Consider the following 16,679-nt stretch of genomic DNA (forward strand, 5'->3'; position numbering starts at 1 on the left):
CCAGTGCCCTGCTGTGGGGAGTGACCAAGTGATGGGGAAAAGGCATCCAAGAGAGCCTAAACTTGAGGGACCAAGAGTCCTGCTGGGCTCTGATCCCCACTTTGCCCTGGTCTGTTTGGCATCCCTGGCAGAGCTGATCTGCTCCCAGTGCAGAGTCAAACGGGCTTTGTGAGTGGTGTGAGAAGAGTGAGGAGAAACTCACAATGGGGTGAGATGGCCCAGGGACAAAGCCTCGGCAGGCACAGGCACTGGAGATGAGAGGGTCAGGTTAACCCTGGGGGGATCTCTGGAGTGATGATTCAGGCAGTGAAAAGTGAGGAGCATCAGTGTCAGTCCAGTCAGAAGGGCGTGATCTCCATCCACGGGCAGTGACCCCTGAGCCCCTTTGGCTCAGGCTTGGTCCAGAAGGATCCAGCAGACAGCCAGAACTCCACAAGCTACAGAGCCCTCACAAATGTCCATCAGACTTTCAGTAGAACAGGCCAAGCAAATTAAGGAACAGAAAAACAGGAAATTCAGGACCTTTCTAGGGGCAGGGTAGCAGGAGATTTTTCAGTGAAAATGTGCCAGAGCATTATGCCCAGTTCCAGAGGAAGGCTAAATATATTTCCCTAAAGATGAACAAAAAGATCTTGAACTTATGAAAAAAATAATCATTGCAGCTTATTACACATAGCAACTTGAGCAAATAACCTGGTCTTGCACCACTGCAGGCTCCATATTAGCAAGGGATAAAAACTTCTGTCTTTTTGTAGAATCATAGAATCATAGAGGGGTTTGTGTTGGAAGGAACCCTAAAGATCATCTCAATCCAACTCCCCTGCATGGGCCAGGCCACCTGCCACTAGACCAGCATGCTCCAAGCCCCATCCAGCATGGGCCTTGTCCTCCTAGAGCCTGCACACAGGACACCAGCAAAATCTTTGATTCCACTCACTTTCTCCAGAGGCCTTTCTGGAGTAGTTAGCGTGCCCAGGACTCTTTTGGGATTACAGGCTCCTCTCAGAGGCTGATCATTTGTAACTTCTTTTCAGTGATGCTGCAGAAGATGCTCCCTGGCCCAGATCACCTCTGAGACACATTCTTAGCACCACAGTTGCAGATTCCATTCACATTGGGATCTTCATTTTTCTTTTACTTACTGAGCAAAAATCTTCATTCTTGAATGAACTGTAGCCCTCCCAAGGAAACCTCAGCTCCAGAACTGATTTCCCAACACATTTCCCTGTGCATGGGGTTAGAGGAGGCAACCTCTGGTGTTCCAGGAGTGGGGAACACTTGTAGCAACAAGACAAAGCATCACAGAATCACAGAAGGGCCTGAGGGGCTCCAGGGAGAGCCCTGGGCAGATTTGGGCTGTGGAGACAGGAGGAAAGGGAAGCAGATGTGCCAGGCAAGGTGTCTCACCAACGTCACCTTTCAAACCTAGGAGTGGAAAGTGCTCCTTGTCTCATGCACCCACCCATTGTCCCAGCACAGGCTGCAGGCTGGATCCCAAAGGTCACAAGTCAAAATGAGAGCAGTCAGATTCTGAGCTTCTTTCTCCTTAAAGCTTTTGTGTTCATGCAGGAGGGGCATGTCTATGACTTCTCTCACATTCATACATTTTCATACACTGAGATCACAAAAAATGGGATCTTGACCATCAGAGGCTTCTGCTCTGGGGTAATCTGTTTCCTTACATGCATCCTCAGTACTGACACTGTTTCATCTTCTTTCCCTGTCAAGCTGATTCAGCCAACTTATCCCAGGGACATGGAAACAGAGCAGTTCCTCACAAATCAATACAAGATCAGTCCACAGCAAATTGGCCAGAGTCAGGCTATCACCCAAGACTACAAGAACCTGACTGAGTTGGACCGTGGCCATTTGAGCCCCAGTGGCCATCAAAATGGCAACAACAACAAGTCAGCTACCTTCACCCTCACCAACATAGTGCCCCAGAACAGCTCTCTCAACAAAGGTGCCTGGAAGGACTACGAGAACCAAACAATGGCCCAGAGAACCCAGGGCTGTACAACCACCTATGTCATCACGGGTGCTGTGCCTGGGAACACCTACATTGCCAACAACAGGGTTAACAAACCCAGTCACATCTGGTCAGCTGCCTGCTGTCAGACCAACACCAACATGAAGACTTGGGCGGTCATTGCTGAGAACAACAAGAACCAGGTCCAGAACCTCACACTGGGGCAGCTGGAGGCCAACTTGTCCCAGCTCTATGGGAGGAAAAAGGTTTCTCTGTTCCACAAGGCCTGTCCCCGCTAACAAACCTCCTATCCTGGGTGGAAGAGGCTCGGTGTCTTTTTCCACATGTCATAGAATCACAGAATCACAGAATGGGTTGTGTTTGATGGGACCTTAAAGTTCATCTTGTTCCATCCCCTTCCCTGGTGCAGTGACACCTTCCACTACACCAGGTTGCTCCAAGCCCCATCCAACCTGGCCTCGAACACTTCCAGGCATGGGGCAGCCACAGCTTCTTTGATCACCCCATGACAGGGCCTCACCACCCCCTTAGTACAGAATTTCTCCCTAACACCTCCTCTAACCCTGCTCTCTGTCAGTGTGAAACTATTCCCTCTTGTTCTGTCACTCCATGCCTTTGTCCAAAGTCCCTCTCCACATCTACTGGTGAACTTCCAGGTAGTGGAAGGGGATCCAACTTCCCCCAGAGCCCTTTCTTGTCAAGGCTGAACACCCTCAACTGTCTCAGCCTGTCTCCATGGCAGAGGTGTTCCAGACCCTGGAACATCTTTGTGGCCTCCTCTGGATTCCACTGCAATAGGTTTGTGTCCTTCTCATGTTGTGAGCCCAAAAGCTGGAGGCAGCACTCCATGTGCAAAGACAAGATTCTGGACAAGCTGCTCTGGCTGATCCTGCTTGACCAGGGGTCTGGAATAGAAGATCTTGAGTAGTAGTTCCAAAACCCAACTACTCAGTAATTATGTGATTCTGGGACATGGTTTTGTTTGCTTGCTTTTGAAACTGCACCTTGAGAGCAGCAGCTGAGGTATCAGACAGGCAGGATCAGGCATCAGATATACAGGATGCTTTGATATACCAGATATCCAGGATGCTTTGAGCAGCCAAAGCTAAATTCCTATGATGCACTCCTTGGATACCTTCATTCTCTGCTCTGCTTCTGAAGCTTATCTGCAGATTTATGGGAAACTGCTTTGGGGAAATGTATTCAATATATTCAATGTATTGAATTTAATCAATGTCACAATCAAAAGATCAACATAGGTCATTTACTTCCTGAGTAGTTCACAGTAAAAATTATTTGCTGCAGTGCTGAATTGCAGGGTCACCTCATGTATAAGCCACAAATTGCTTCTTGCTAAAATTTCTGCTACCAATAACGTCAAAGTCCCCAGAACATCAGTGCAATTTCAGGCTGAGGCACCTCTGCAGCCACCTCTGCTGTACCTCAGGGGCTCCCTCTGACTCACTCACCCACCTCTGCACACCTGCTGGGCCTTGAGACCACACTCTTCCTCACCACTGCTCATCCCAGGCTCTGGAACCATGGGTGATTGACCACCCCTGTGAATCCCAGCTCCATCAGCTCCCTGTGGTCCTGAGGACCTTTACTTCTGACAGTACCCATAAATGCCCTGCCCTCCACAGCAAGCTTGTGAAACACTTGGGAAGCCAAAACCAGAAAGGAATCAGTTTCATAGAATAACTGAATGATAGAATCCGAGAGGTTGGAATCGACCTCCAAGGTCATCCAGTCCCACCATCCTCCCAGCACTATCACTGTAACCCTTAAACCACTAATCCATATCACCCAGTGCCAAATCCAGATACCTCTGAAACACCTCCAGGGATGGTGACTCCAGCACCTCCCTGGGCAATCAGTTCCATTGCCTGACCACATGACAGTTGAAAGCTTTTTTTCTAATATCTAATCCGAATCTCACCTGTCTCATCCTAAGGTCTTTTCCTCTAGTCCTCTCACTACTGGCATGGTAGAAGAGACCAACCTCAACCTCGTTACAATCTCCTTTCAGGTAGTTGTAGAGTGCCCTGAGCCTGCTCTTCTCGAAACTAAAATCCTAACATCTAATCTAACCCTGCCTTCTGGCAGTTTGAAGCTGCTCCCTGTTGTCCTGTTACTCCAAACCCTTGTCAAAAGTTCCTCTCCAGCTGAACCACTTTCAGGTACTGGAAGAGGCTCTGAGGTCTCCCAGAGCCTTCTCAGCACCAGGCTGTGGCATGAATAAGGGCTCTTACAAAGCCTTTGCAATAAGGCAAGCGAAAATATGCAGCCTGACCATGCTAATTGTATTCTGAGAGGCTGCAGAAGAGCAGACTGTGAACATCTGGGTGTACTCAGAGACAGAGCAGTCAGTCTAATGCCACAAGAGATGTTCTGCCAGGAACGGAAACGCACGTAGGTCCCCATTCATGGGGAATGAGGAAGTGAACAGAGAAGTCACCAGACCCGGTTATTTTCTCCTGACATGTGATGCTGCAAGAACCTGGGAGAAATCCTAAGGAAATTGCAAATAGCAACGGTCACCCCACTTCAGGGCAGGCATGAACAAATCTCCTTGAATAACAGAAAATCTTTCTTTCAGTGAAATTCCCTGTTTATCACAACAGGCAGATTTATGACCAGGTATATATATTGCACTGGGACTCCTGAGGGATCAGACAAGTGCTTCTCCAGGCAGAAGAAGAAAGGTTGCCTGTTCTGAGACTCTGCTTCAAGGTAAGCTCTTGCTCCTTTCTCACCATCTACTCCAATATTTAAAGTCTTTCCTGAGCTTTGGAGTAAATATATATAGACAAAGCCTAGGCTGGAGTTGCTGAGTTCCAACATCTGCTCTCCAAGGAGCAATCAGTGTTTATGCATGCACTGAATTTTGCATCTCTTTAACACTTTCTGTAAAGGAGGGCAAGGACAGAAGGAATGATTTGGGAAAGAATTTCAAGCCAAGCCACCTGGAAAATTAACATCAAACTGTTGAATAAGAAGGAGGAGTGAGTTTATTGAGCACCAAAACTCCACCCATGACCTTGCAAAAAGCCTCTGGGCAAACACAGGTGGCTGAACTCCCGAACAAACTAATTTTAAACTTTGTTTGGAAAATCTAACAACTCTTCCTTCCTGGAGATCATATAAAAACAGCCACTCTCAGACTGCAGAGAGGTATTTGAGAGTCCTCTGCCATTTTGGGGCTGCGAGCAGGGTCTGGTGCTGCTCTTTGCCACGGTAGGTTGGTTTCTCTATATCTGATATTAAGTTATATATTACGTTAGTTAAATACATCTTTTCAGCTCGTGGAGGGGGTCATGCAAAAGGACTTTTCAGGAACTTTGCTTGATTTGGGGCAGCTATGGGCATGCTCTGCACAGTACTGCAAAAAGTCACTACTTGTTGTTCCTGTTCTTAATTTCCAGCTTACTGGTCACCATGTTCCTGATCTGGGGTTGCTAAAGAGAAAAAGGACCAGATGTCTTGGGTCAGAGCCAAGGGTGTACGTAGCTTAATATCCCAATGTCAGCTGAGAGGCAGGACCCCAAGCTGGATTACTTTGGGTTCAATACTGGACGTGAGTGGAAGAGCTGTGTGTCTGTGTGAACCTGGATGGGGCCAGGGACATGTAGGAAGTGCAGCATCGCTGTTATTTCCCTGCCCAATGCCCCAGGAGACTAAAGCCCAACTCAGCACTGAAGGTGGCTGAGCAGAGTCCGTGCCCAGCTGCAGATCTCTGCTGTGCAAGGTCCTCAGAGCATAAGGGAGTGAGAATGTCCCAAAGCTGGGTCAGGGGAGATTTAAGCTGAATATCAGGAAGAGGTTTTTCACCCAGAGGGTGGCTGAGCCCTGAACAGGCTTTCCAGGCAAGTGGTCACATCATCACACCTGCCTGAGTACAAGATGTGTTTGTACAATACTCTCAGGCATGTGGTGGGATTTCTGGGGCTGTCCTGGGCAGGGCCAGAAGTTGGACTCGATGGTCCTGATGGATCCCTTCCCACTCAGCATCCTCTGTGATTCTGTGAGATCATGTTTGGAAGTAGGGGCTTCCAGGCCCTGGTTTGCTGCAGGATTTTTTCTTCAGTGCCAGCGCAAAAGCTGAGCTCTTGACCAACTCAAGTAGGTTGCAAAAGGTGACCTTGTCCCAGTGCCATACCTCAGTTCCATGATAACTGTGCTGTGAGAACTGTTTAGGCATGGGGTGTGTTTGGAACCCCCCTCAGACAGACTGAGTTCCCCCAATGCTGCCTCCTCTAGGCACCTAAAACCTATTTTAGATTTCACCCTCTCATGTGAAAAAGGGAGATTTGCTCAAGCCCTTAGTGTGTGTTTAGTCTGTCAGTGCCACATGAAAGCCAAAATCCTTCTGCCTTATCAGTCTGTTGGTGTCCTGTTGTGGGGACCCTTCACTGAGTAGCTCTCTGGGTTGGAAGGTTTGACTGACTTGTTCAGGGTCACACACCAACCAGAGAAACCCCTCCTGGGTCTCTACACCTTTACCCACTGCCAGAGACTGCCAGCATCCTTGAAGGACTCACTTTAACTGTTTAACTGTAACAATAAAACTCTTTATTAATAAAACTGTGACTGGTTAAGGTTTGAGGCTTGCCAGTGAAAGTATCTGACTGCAAGAAAGATGTTCAAAGCAATATTCAGATAATTCAGAACAACACACTAATAAGCTTTAATCCCCAACAAAAGCTGGCTTGAGGTAATCATTCAGCATGCATAAAGTAGGATTCTTACCCAATAGGCATCCCTAAGTGAGAGAAGGCAGGTTCAACCCATTGACTGATCCCAGAAGTTACAATGGAGTCTACCACCACTTCTGTCCATTTTTAACTCACTTTTATACTATTTCTTTACATTTAGGTGGCATTTGCATGTAGTCATACATCTTTCTCAGTGAGGGGTTCTCATGCCTTGGGGGTGGATATCTCAGTGACATACCTGCAATGACCTTGGGATGGGGGTGTGCGTCAGTTCAAGGAGAGGAATTTTGCCGTGGTTGTTGATTCAGCAGCAGGACATCTTCATTTATCTCCCATGGTTTTCAGCTGCCAGGCAGATTGTCAGCTAGAAAATACCACCGAGGTGTCTCCTCTGCAAGGGTTTTGACAGAGCCTGGCCGTGGTGTCTTCACTCCACTCCACTCCATGCCACTCCACCCGCTGTTTAGCCCTCCTCTTAGATTCAGACCTCCTTGTGTGTGGGAGGCCACGTGTGCTGACTGTGTTTCATCCAGGGAGAAGCAACCATATTTCCCCCTGTAACTTCTGTACCATTATCCTTTTCTCCCCAGTCATCTCCCTACACAACCCTATAGCGCTGATGATTTTTCCATATCCAGGAGGACAAACTTACCCCCTCCTTGGTCTCTCATAGTCCCTTGCTCTGCATTTACCTTCCAGGGGAGCAAGAGCCCTTCACTTGAAATCCTCCCGCAATGCTGTGGCTGCTGCTGCTGCAGGTGGTGGTGAGCTGCCTCTGGCTGGGACACAGCGAGGTGGTGAACTCCTTTGAAACTTCATGTCCTCAGTTTTTTTTCCGGGAGACCCCCCCAAATGAAGGCCTGGAGCCGCAGAACCCAGCCTGGATCTGCCAGTGCTTCAAGAACCAATATTACTTTGCCACTCTGTACGACAGGAAGATGCGTATTCCTGTGTACTCTGCCTACATCTACCAGCCTGGACCTGGCAAGAGACCTAAAACATGGCTGGTTGAGCCCCAGGTGAGTGTCTCTCTTACAGTACATCACCCTCCAGTCATTAAAAACAGTACTAAAATAACCATTTCCATTTCCTCCCACACCCACACACATGCAAATGGACACACTGGATGAGATTCTCCTCATTTAACTTCAAACACCTGCACCACATGGTTCCTCTGATGCATCTGAGACATCAGAAGGAGGATGGGATGAGTCATATCCCAAAGGTGCCCAGTTTTCTGACTTGACCTGACAGGAAGAGCAAATCAAATTGCATTGCATTACAAAGTCAAATGATTCCCCTCCCAGTGCCCTGCTGTGGGGAGTGACCAAGTGATGGGGAAAAGGCATCCAAGAGAGCCTAAACTTGAGGGACCAAGAGTCCTGCTGGGCTCTGATCCCCACTTTGCCCTGGTCTGTTTGGCAACCCTGGCAGAGCTGATCTGCTCCCAGTGCAGAGTCAAACGGGCTTTGTGAGTGGTGTGAGAAGAGTGAGGAAAAACTCACAATGGGGTGAGATGGCCCAGGGACAAAGCCTCGGCAGGCACAGGCACTGGAGATGAGAGGGTCAGGTTAACCCTGGGGGGATCTCTGGAGTGATGATTCAGGCAGTGAAAAGTGAGGAGCATCAGTGTCAGTCCAGTCAGAAGGGCGTGATCTCCATCCACAGGAAGTTGTCCCTAAGCCCCTTTGGCTCAGGCTTGTGTGGAGGCACTTGGTCCAGAAGGATCCAGCAGATAGACAGAACTTCACAAACTACAGAGCTCTCCCAAACATCTTTCAGACAAACTTCAGACCTTTAAAAAAACAGGCCAAGGAAATAACGGACACAAAAAGAGGAAATTCCTGTCATTGCTAAGGACAGAGTGGCAGGGTTGATTTAGGTGAAAATGAACCACAGAAGAAGCCCATATGCACTGTTTCAAAGGAAGGCTAAATATAATGCAGTAAATGTGAAATAAATTTCTGAAATAAAAAAATATTTGCATTTGTTTCTCACAGGAACTTGAGCAACTAGTCTGGTATTGTACCACATCAGGACCAGGCAAAAAACAGGATCTTGACACTCAGAGACCTCTGCTCCAGGGAAATCTGTTCCATTATTCCCATCCCCAATACTAACCCCTTTTCCTCTTCTTTTCCTGTCAAGCTGATTGGCCCAACTTATCCCAAAACTATGGAAAAAGAGTGGACACTCTTAAATCATTACAATGTCAGCTTAGAGAAAATCAGCCAGAGCCAGGCTATCCTTCATGACTACAAGAACCTGACAGGTTTGAACCGGGGCCATTTGAACCCCAATGGCCACCACGATGACTACAGCAGCAGGATGGCTACCTTCACCCTCACCAACATAGTGCCCCAGGATGAGGAACTCAACGGCGGCGCCTGGAACAACTACGAGCAGCAAACGATGATCAGGAGGACCCAGGGCTGTAAAACCACCTACGTCATTGTGGGTGCTGTGCCTGGGAACAACTACATCGCCAAGGGGAGGGTTAATAAACCCAGCCACCTCTGGTCAGCTGCCTGCTGTGTGGTGGACAACAACTACATAAAGGCTTGGGCAGTCATTGCTGAAAACGACAAGAACCAGGTCGAGCTCCTCACACTGGGGGAGCTGGAGGACATGTTGACCGAACTCTATGGGAGGGGACAGGTTTCCCTGTTTGATAGTGACTGTCCCCGGGAGTAAGCCTCCCATCCTGGGTGGAAAAGGCTCAGGAGCTTTTCCCACATGTCATAGAATCATAGAATGGTTTGGGTTGGAAGGAATTTCAAAGACCGTCCACGTAGTCTCAGCTCCCATGCCATGGGTAGGGACACCTTCCACTATCCCAGGTTGATCCAAGCCCTGTCCAGCCTGGCCTTGGACACTTTCAGGGATCCAGGGGCAGCCACAGCTTCTCTGGGCACCCTGTGCCAGGGCCTCCCCACCCTCACAGGGAAGAATTTCTTCTTAGAATCTAATCTAACTCCCCCTGCTTTCAGTTTAAAGCCGTTCCCTGTTGTCCTGTCATTCCATGTCCTTGTCGAAAGTCCCCTTCTCTTTTAAAACCCTTTAGACACTGGAAGGGGATCCAAGTTCTCCCAAGAGCCTTCTTTTCTCCAGGTTCTCACCCTCAGCTCTCTCACCCTCTCTCCAGAGCAGATGTGCTCCAGCTTTCAGAGCATCTTTGTGGCCTCCTCTGGACTCCACTCCAACAGCTTTGTGTCCTTCTTCTATTGTGGGTCCCAGAGCTGGAGGCAGCACTGCAGGTGGGGTCTCACCAGAGCAGAGTAGAGGGGGTAATGGACTGTAGGGGGGGAACAAGACAACCCAAGACTTCCAAAGGTCTCTGACTCATTTCCAGAAAGGTCTGACAGAACAGACTTCATATGAGGTGAGAAACCTGTCTTCAGGGCAGGGAAATTTATCCATAAAAGGGTGCCTGCTGCCATGTACTTAGAGAGTAGTTCAGGGACTAACATACCAATTTCCATGCCAAGTGTCTAATTTACTAATAAAACTTTGTGAAATTTTATGGATCTTCTGACTTTTGTCGTTCCTTTTGACCATGAACATTTAGGGATCCTGGGGAGTCCCTTTCCCTTAAAGGTGGTTTTGTGGGCAGAATGGGAGCTTCAGGCAAAGGTTAATAAAGAAACCTTCCCACTGAGTCATGAGGTGCAGAAAGGACCCTCTTGCTTGGTAAAATCCTTCTCAGAGAGGTGTCTGGGTTCAGCTGGATCTGATCTTAGCCCTGGACTTTGTCAATGGTTTATGTCTAAAGGATTAGATAGATGTAATTGAAACTATACAACTTGTCCCACAGGTTTGAGGATTGCAAAGCAGATATATTTACATAAATATATATGACTTATGATGATAATGATTAGGCAAAAATATCTTAATCAGAATTATTTAGTTCACAGTATGGAAGCTGTAACTACTAGTGTAATACTGTGCACTATGAAGCAGTATTGAAGTGAATACATTAAAGCAGTTATATTAAAACTTGCAAAAACAATTAAGTAGAGATTGATGTTACTCACCCATACCAATGACCATGGTCAAATCTCTTTGGCTCAGCCTCAAGAAGTGACCTGGAGAGGCATCTCCACTCCAAGGAGGAATCTTCACACACACACTCCTGGAAGGTGTTTGTTAGAAGACCCTGCCACTAAAAAGTGGGACTGGGCTTTTTTCAGTATAAAGTGATGGACTGTCAGTCAGATGTCTCCAGACCATCTGTGTCAGCTCAGCAGCTTTAGATAAGCTATCAGCAGTATCACTTGTTTGTTCCTTTATTGGCTACTCTTCCAGGTCTACTATATCTTTATCTCACCCTCAGGATGTTTAACTTTGGGATTGATGAGTCTGGCTGGTTCCAGCATTATTCAACACCAAAAGCAGCATGATGGCCCCTTCTCCATTCACCACTGGGAGCTTGGCAAATAGGCCATTGCTCAAGTTGTTTTACCCCATTCCAGGCAGAGCATCCTGCTACAGGTGGGATGACACATTTTTGGCATCATGTATAGGAGGATGCCATGGTTGAAGGGGCCCATACCCCCCAAGGACATCATTGCTTTATCCATGATAAATTCTGGACAGGGAGGGCTAGGAGGTTATCCACTGGCTGTTAACAGCCGGATGGCATTCAAGCAGCTGCAAGCCAAGACTCCCCAGGAAATGTCAGTGCTTGAGTGCTCCCCAGTTTTGGAAAAATTGAGAGTATAACATTTGCATTGTCATCTGGTGATGAGCAAGTAACATTAAGACCAGTAATTGAAAGTGAAACCAGAGATGATTTTCGAGGTCAGCAAATTTCTACTGAAATGGTGCCGTATATGATGACTGAGATGTCAGTCCCAGGAAAGATACAGCAGAGATACATGGGATAAAAACGTATGGGGTGATTCTGATGACAGAGAACCAGGTAAAGATGATTCTTTATCTCCTTCAACTTCCCCCAAATCTACTAGTCATTGTCAACAATTAGTAAACTTTCTAATAGATAAGGGAGCACAAATTCAATATCACAGCAGCGGGATGCCGTGAAGTTTGGTTTATGACCCAGATGGAAAAGAGTTAAAACCATTGCAATAAAAGGAGCAACTGTTACCTGTCAAGCTGGTAAGGCTGATTCATGGCTCCTGGGTGGGAAGCTGGTGTCAGCTGTCTTTGAAGTTAAAGATCACAATGAAAAGCTTTTGGGTTTTGATGTTCTGAGTGATTGAACCTGGCACCTGCTGGATGGCTGTGTGTTGTGCCTTGGTTCAAATGTCAACAGTAACCCTAAAAGAAATCCAGACTCTGCAGTGTGCTCGCTCTGTGTGGCACCTGCACTTCCTGATTCAGGGATTGCCAGAGTATCACAGTGCCAGATACTTGGTACGGTGTTTCTGAAGTCCTGGTGGAGTGAGCCAGAGAAGGAAGCCATATGCCCTGTTCCAGAGGAAGGCTGAATATATTTCCCTAAAGATGAACAAAAAGATCTTGAACTTATGAAAAAATAATCATTGCAGCTTATTACACATAGCAACTTGAGCAAATAACCTGGTCTTGCACCACCACATGTGGCAGCCTCCACATTTAGCAAGGGATAAAACTTCTGTCTTTTTGTAGAATCATAGAATCATAGAGGGGTTTGTGTTGGAAGGAACCCTAAAGATCATCTCAATCCAACTCCCCTGCATGGGCCAGGCCACCTGCCACTAGACCAGCATGCTCCAAGCCCCATCCAGCATGGGCCTTGTCCTCCTAGAGCCTGCACACAGGACACCAGCAAAATCTTTGATTCCACTCACTTTCTCCAGAGGCCTTTCTGGAGTAGTTAGCGTGCCCAGGACTCTTTTGGGATTACAGGCTCCTCTCAGAGGCTGATCATTTGTAACTTCTTTTCAGTGATGCTGCAGAAGATGCTCCCTGGCCCAGATCACCTCTGAGACACATTCTTAGCACCACAGTTGCAGATTCCATTCACATTGGGATCTTCATTTTTCTTTTACTTACTGAGCAAAAATCTTCATCCTTGAATGAACTGTAGCCCTCCCAAGGAAACCTCAGCTCCAGAACTGATTTCCCAACACATTTCCCTGTGCATGGGGTTAGAGGAGACAACCTCTGGTGTTCCAGGAGTGGGGAACACTTGTAGCAACAACACAAAGCATCACAGAATCACAGAATGGGCTGAGGGGCTCCAGGGAGAGCCCTGGGCAGATTTGGGCTGTGGAGACAGGAGGAAAGGGAAGCAGATGTGCCAGGCAAGGTGTCTCACCAACGTCACCTTTCAAACCTAGGAGTGGAAAGTGCTCCTTGTCTCATGCACCCACCCATTGTCCCAGCACAGGCTGCAGGCTGGATCCCAAAGGTCACAAGTCAAAATGAGAGCAGTCAGATTCTGAGCTTCTTTCTCTTTAAAGCTTTTGTGTTCATGCAGGAGGGGCATGTCTATGACTTCTCTCACATTCATACATTTTCATACACTGAGATCACAAAAAATGGCATCTTGACCATCAGAGGCTTCTGCTCTGGGGTAATCTGCTGCATTACTCCCGTTCCCCATTCTAACACCTCTTCCTCTTTCCCTGTCAAGCTGATAGGGAATAATAATCTCAAGGAGATGGAAACAGAGACGATCCTCTAGAACAATGCAAGTTCAGCTCAGAGCAAATGAAAGAGAGCCAGCCTGTCCTCCAAGACTATGACAACCCAATTGGTTTGGACCGTGGCCATTTGAGCCCCAGTGGCCATCAAAACAGTTTTAACAACAAGTTGGCTACTTTCACCCTCACCAACACGGTGCCCCAGGACAGCAGTCTCATCCTTGTCCCCCAGAACATCTACGAGTTTAAAACGATGACCAAAACCAGCAAGGGCTCTATAACCACCTATGTTATCACGGGTGCTGTGCCTGGGAACACCCACATCACTGATGGGAGGGTTAATGTACCCAGCCACCTCTGGTCAGCTGCCTGCTGTGTGGTGGGCACCTTTTCCTCTGATCAAAGGCACAAAGATGTGGGCACAGCCTCCAGCTGCTTTGCTTTGCTTTGCTGCCCATCTCAGGAGAGAGCTCTTAGGGACAAGTCCTCTCCTCCTTAGCTGTCCCTAAGAGTGTGCAGCTTTGTCCCTCATCTCCTTAGGAAGGCTGTGGGACCAGGGCATCTCAGGTTGCCCAGAGACCTTGTCTGGAGATCTCCATGTCTGGAGATACTCAAATTCCGACAGTATATCATCCTGGACAACCTGCTCTAGCCGATCCTGCTTGACCAGGGGTCTGGAATAGAAGATCTTGAGAGGTCTTTCCAAAACCCAACTACTCAGTGATTATGTGATTCTGGGACATGGTTTTGTTTGCTTGCTTTTGAAACTGCACCTTGAGAGCAGCAGCTGAGGTATCAGACAGGCAGGATCAGGCATCAGATATCCAGGATGCTTTGAGCAGACAAAGTAAATTACAGCCAAAGTAAATTCCTGTGACGCACTCCTTGGATACCTTGATTCTCTGCTCTGCTTCTGAAGCTTATCTGCAAATTTATGGAAAACTGATTCAATATATTCATTGAATATATTGCATATGATGTATTCAATACATTCAACGTATTCAATGAATTCAATGTCACAATCAAAAGATCAACATAGGACAGATCATTCAGTTCCTGAGTAGTTCACAATAAAGTTTCTTTTCTCCAGTGCTGAATTGCAGGGTCACGTTATATATAAACCCCAAGCTGATTCCCACTGCAATTTCCACCAGCAGCAGCAGTAATGTCACAGTGCCCAAAGCATCCTTGCAGGAGGTTGGGTGTCCAGGTGCTATCAGAGGATGCCATAACACCCATACAAGTGTCAGCATCAGACTCCACTTACTTCTCCTATGAACAAAGAGGCTGGGGTGCCAACAGCTCATACAAGATATCCCCATGGCTCCAGCAATGAGACTTGCAATTTTGATCTCCTCACTCTTGATCCTTTGGGGGTGGAGGCCTGTGCAACAAAGAGTTCAATGGGTTCTGTGTGTTCAGGCTTATGTGGGATTGCCTCACTTTTCCCCTGGGATGGGTTTTACACTGTGTCATGCAGCACTGTGGAGCTGGGGGACACTTTGGGGGTCTTTGATGTTTATGGCCCCTTCTGATTATGTGACCACTGCTGGGCCCTGCTTTGTTGTGTTGAAACATAGATTTAGAAGAAACATAAAGATTTTAGTCATAGACTAGCTGTGTTGAGATTAGTTGGAATAGGAAAGAACTTGGGCTCAGTGAGAGTTAATTAAAATAGTTAGGAGAGCTGGACCTGAAATGGGATTTAAGATGTTAGTAACTGATTGCCAAATAACTGATGATCTGTCATTTGTATGTTTGCTTAGCTGTTCTTAGAACGAGGAAGAGAAACATTGATAAGTTGGTGTAGGGAACAAGGACAATTACCAATTTCCTCCTTCGTTGGAACCCGTTCAAAGGTCATGCAAGAAGAAACTTAGAGGTCACTAAAGTAATTAGGATTGTTAAAGCTCAGAAAGGCATAAAGGTAAAAATGAGGAAGATGAGTTACTTCATCTTTTTTTGGGACCACTGACCCAGTTCAAGACCACTGACTCAATTCAGGACACACACTACTCATGCTTAATGACATTTAAGCTCATTTCCATATGAAGCGGAGAATGGGAGGTGTTAATATTATGAATATGCAGTTGTATTTTGGATATTCATAATTTTTGTTATAAAAACCTTTGTGTTTGCTCGTATCAGGGCCCTGCATCTTAGGGAGCTATCCCACGCAGTGCCTGGCGCCAATAAAACATTCACTTTCTAACTCTAAACTGTTAGAGAGTTTTTGTCCGTCTCAGTTGGATATCGATATTAGATCAATATTCATATTTTGGTAAATCAGTGTCAGTTGGGCCTCATCAGAAAGGAGGAATTTGTCCAACCTCTGCCAGATCTGCTTCTTACAGGCCTTCTCCCTTATTCTGGCTAAACCCCACGTTGTTTAAGACATCAGTCCCAGGTTAACAGAGACAAAAGAAACTGAAGGTCTCAACCAGTTTGTTTAAACAAACTTTGGTCTAAGACACTTCTTCTGGACATTTCTGGTTGTAACAACCAACTCAGCATTCTATCATTCCCGGACTTTTGGAAATGGAAGAAAATGAGTCCAGTTTAGTTTTGAGTGAATGAATGATTATCCAATCACAGAACATTTTGGGTTGGAAAGGACCTTAATGACCAGCTAGTTCCATGTATTCTCACAGGCAGGGACACCTTCCACTATCCCAGGTTGCTCCAAGCTCTGTCCAACCTGGCCTTGGACACTTCCAGGGATGGGGCAGCCACAGCTTCTGTGGGCACCCTGTGCTGGAGCTTCACCACCCTCACAGTAACAAGTATCTTCCTCATATCCAATCTAAACCTACACTCCTTCCATTTCAAACCATTTCACCTTGTCCCAATGTTGTGGTTTAACCCCAGCCAGCAGCCACGCCCCACGCAGCCACTCGCCCACTCTCCGACCACCAGGATCAGGGGGAGTATTGGAAGGGTTAAAGCTGGAAAACTCGTGGGTGGAGATACAGACAGTTTAACAGGGAAAGCAAAAGCTGTGCACACAAGCAAAGCACAACAAGGGATTCTTTCACCATTTCCCACAGATAGAAAGGTGTTCAGCCATCTCTAGGAGAGCAGGGTGCCTCCCACTTAACAGTTACCTGGGAAGACAAAAACCATTACTCCAAATGTCCCCTCCTTCCTCCTCCTTCCCCTCACTTTATATAGTCAGCATGATGTCCCATGGTCTGGAATATCCCTCTGGTCAGTTGGGGTTACCTCTCGTGGCTGTGTCTCCTCCCAAGCACCCCCATCCTCCTTGCCAGTGTGGCAGTACAAAAAGCAGAAAGCGCTGTGAAAGCTCTGCTCAGCAATAACAAAAACATCCCTGTGTTATCAACTCTGGGCTCAGTACAACTCCAAAACAGAGCCCCACACCTA

The 16,679-nt window shown here is 47.1% G+C and overlaps 2 protein-coding genes across 2 annotated transcripts; both read left to right on the forward strand.

The window, feature by feature from the left end:
* The first annotated feature begins 1,743 nt into the window (after window positions 1-1,743).
* Window positions 1,744-4,630, forward strand: LOC138121157 (endonuclease domain-containing 1 protein-like). Its single transcript, XM_069034398.1, has 2 exons — window positions 1,744-2,172; window positions 4,590-4,630. Exons 1-2 carry the CDS (start codon window positions 1,756-1,758, stop codon window positions 4,590-4,592), a joined length of 420 nt encoding a protein of 139 aa, XP_068890499.1. The 5' UTR covers window positions 1,744-1,755; the 3' UTR covers window positions 4,593-4,630.
* LOC138121141 (endonuclease domain-containing 1 protein-like) lies at window positions 2,194-10,217 on the forward strand. Its single transcript, XM_069034382.1, has 3 exons — window positions 2,194-4,723; window positions 7,405-7,724; window positions 8,854-10,217. The coding sequence occupies exons 2-3, from the start codon at window positions 7,440-7,442 to the stop codon at window positions 9,397-9,399; spliced, it is 831 nt and encodes a 276-aa protein (XP_068890483.1). The 5' UTR covers window positions 2,194-4,723; window positions 7,405-7,439; the 3' UTR covers window positions 9,400-10,217.
* Window positions 10,218-16,679: the final 6,462 nt, after the last annotated feature.

This window comes from Aphelocoma coerulescens, chromosome 1A, assembly GCF_041296385.1.
Source record: "Aphelocoma coerulescens isolate FSJ_1873_10779 chromosome 1A, UR_Acoe_1.0, whole genome shotgun sequence".
Lineage (NCBI taxonomy): Eukaryota > Metazoa > Chordata > Aves > Passeriformes > Corvidae > Aphelocoma > Aphelocoma coerulescens.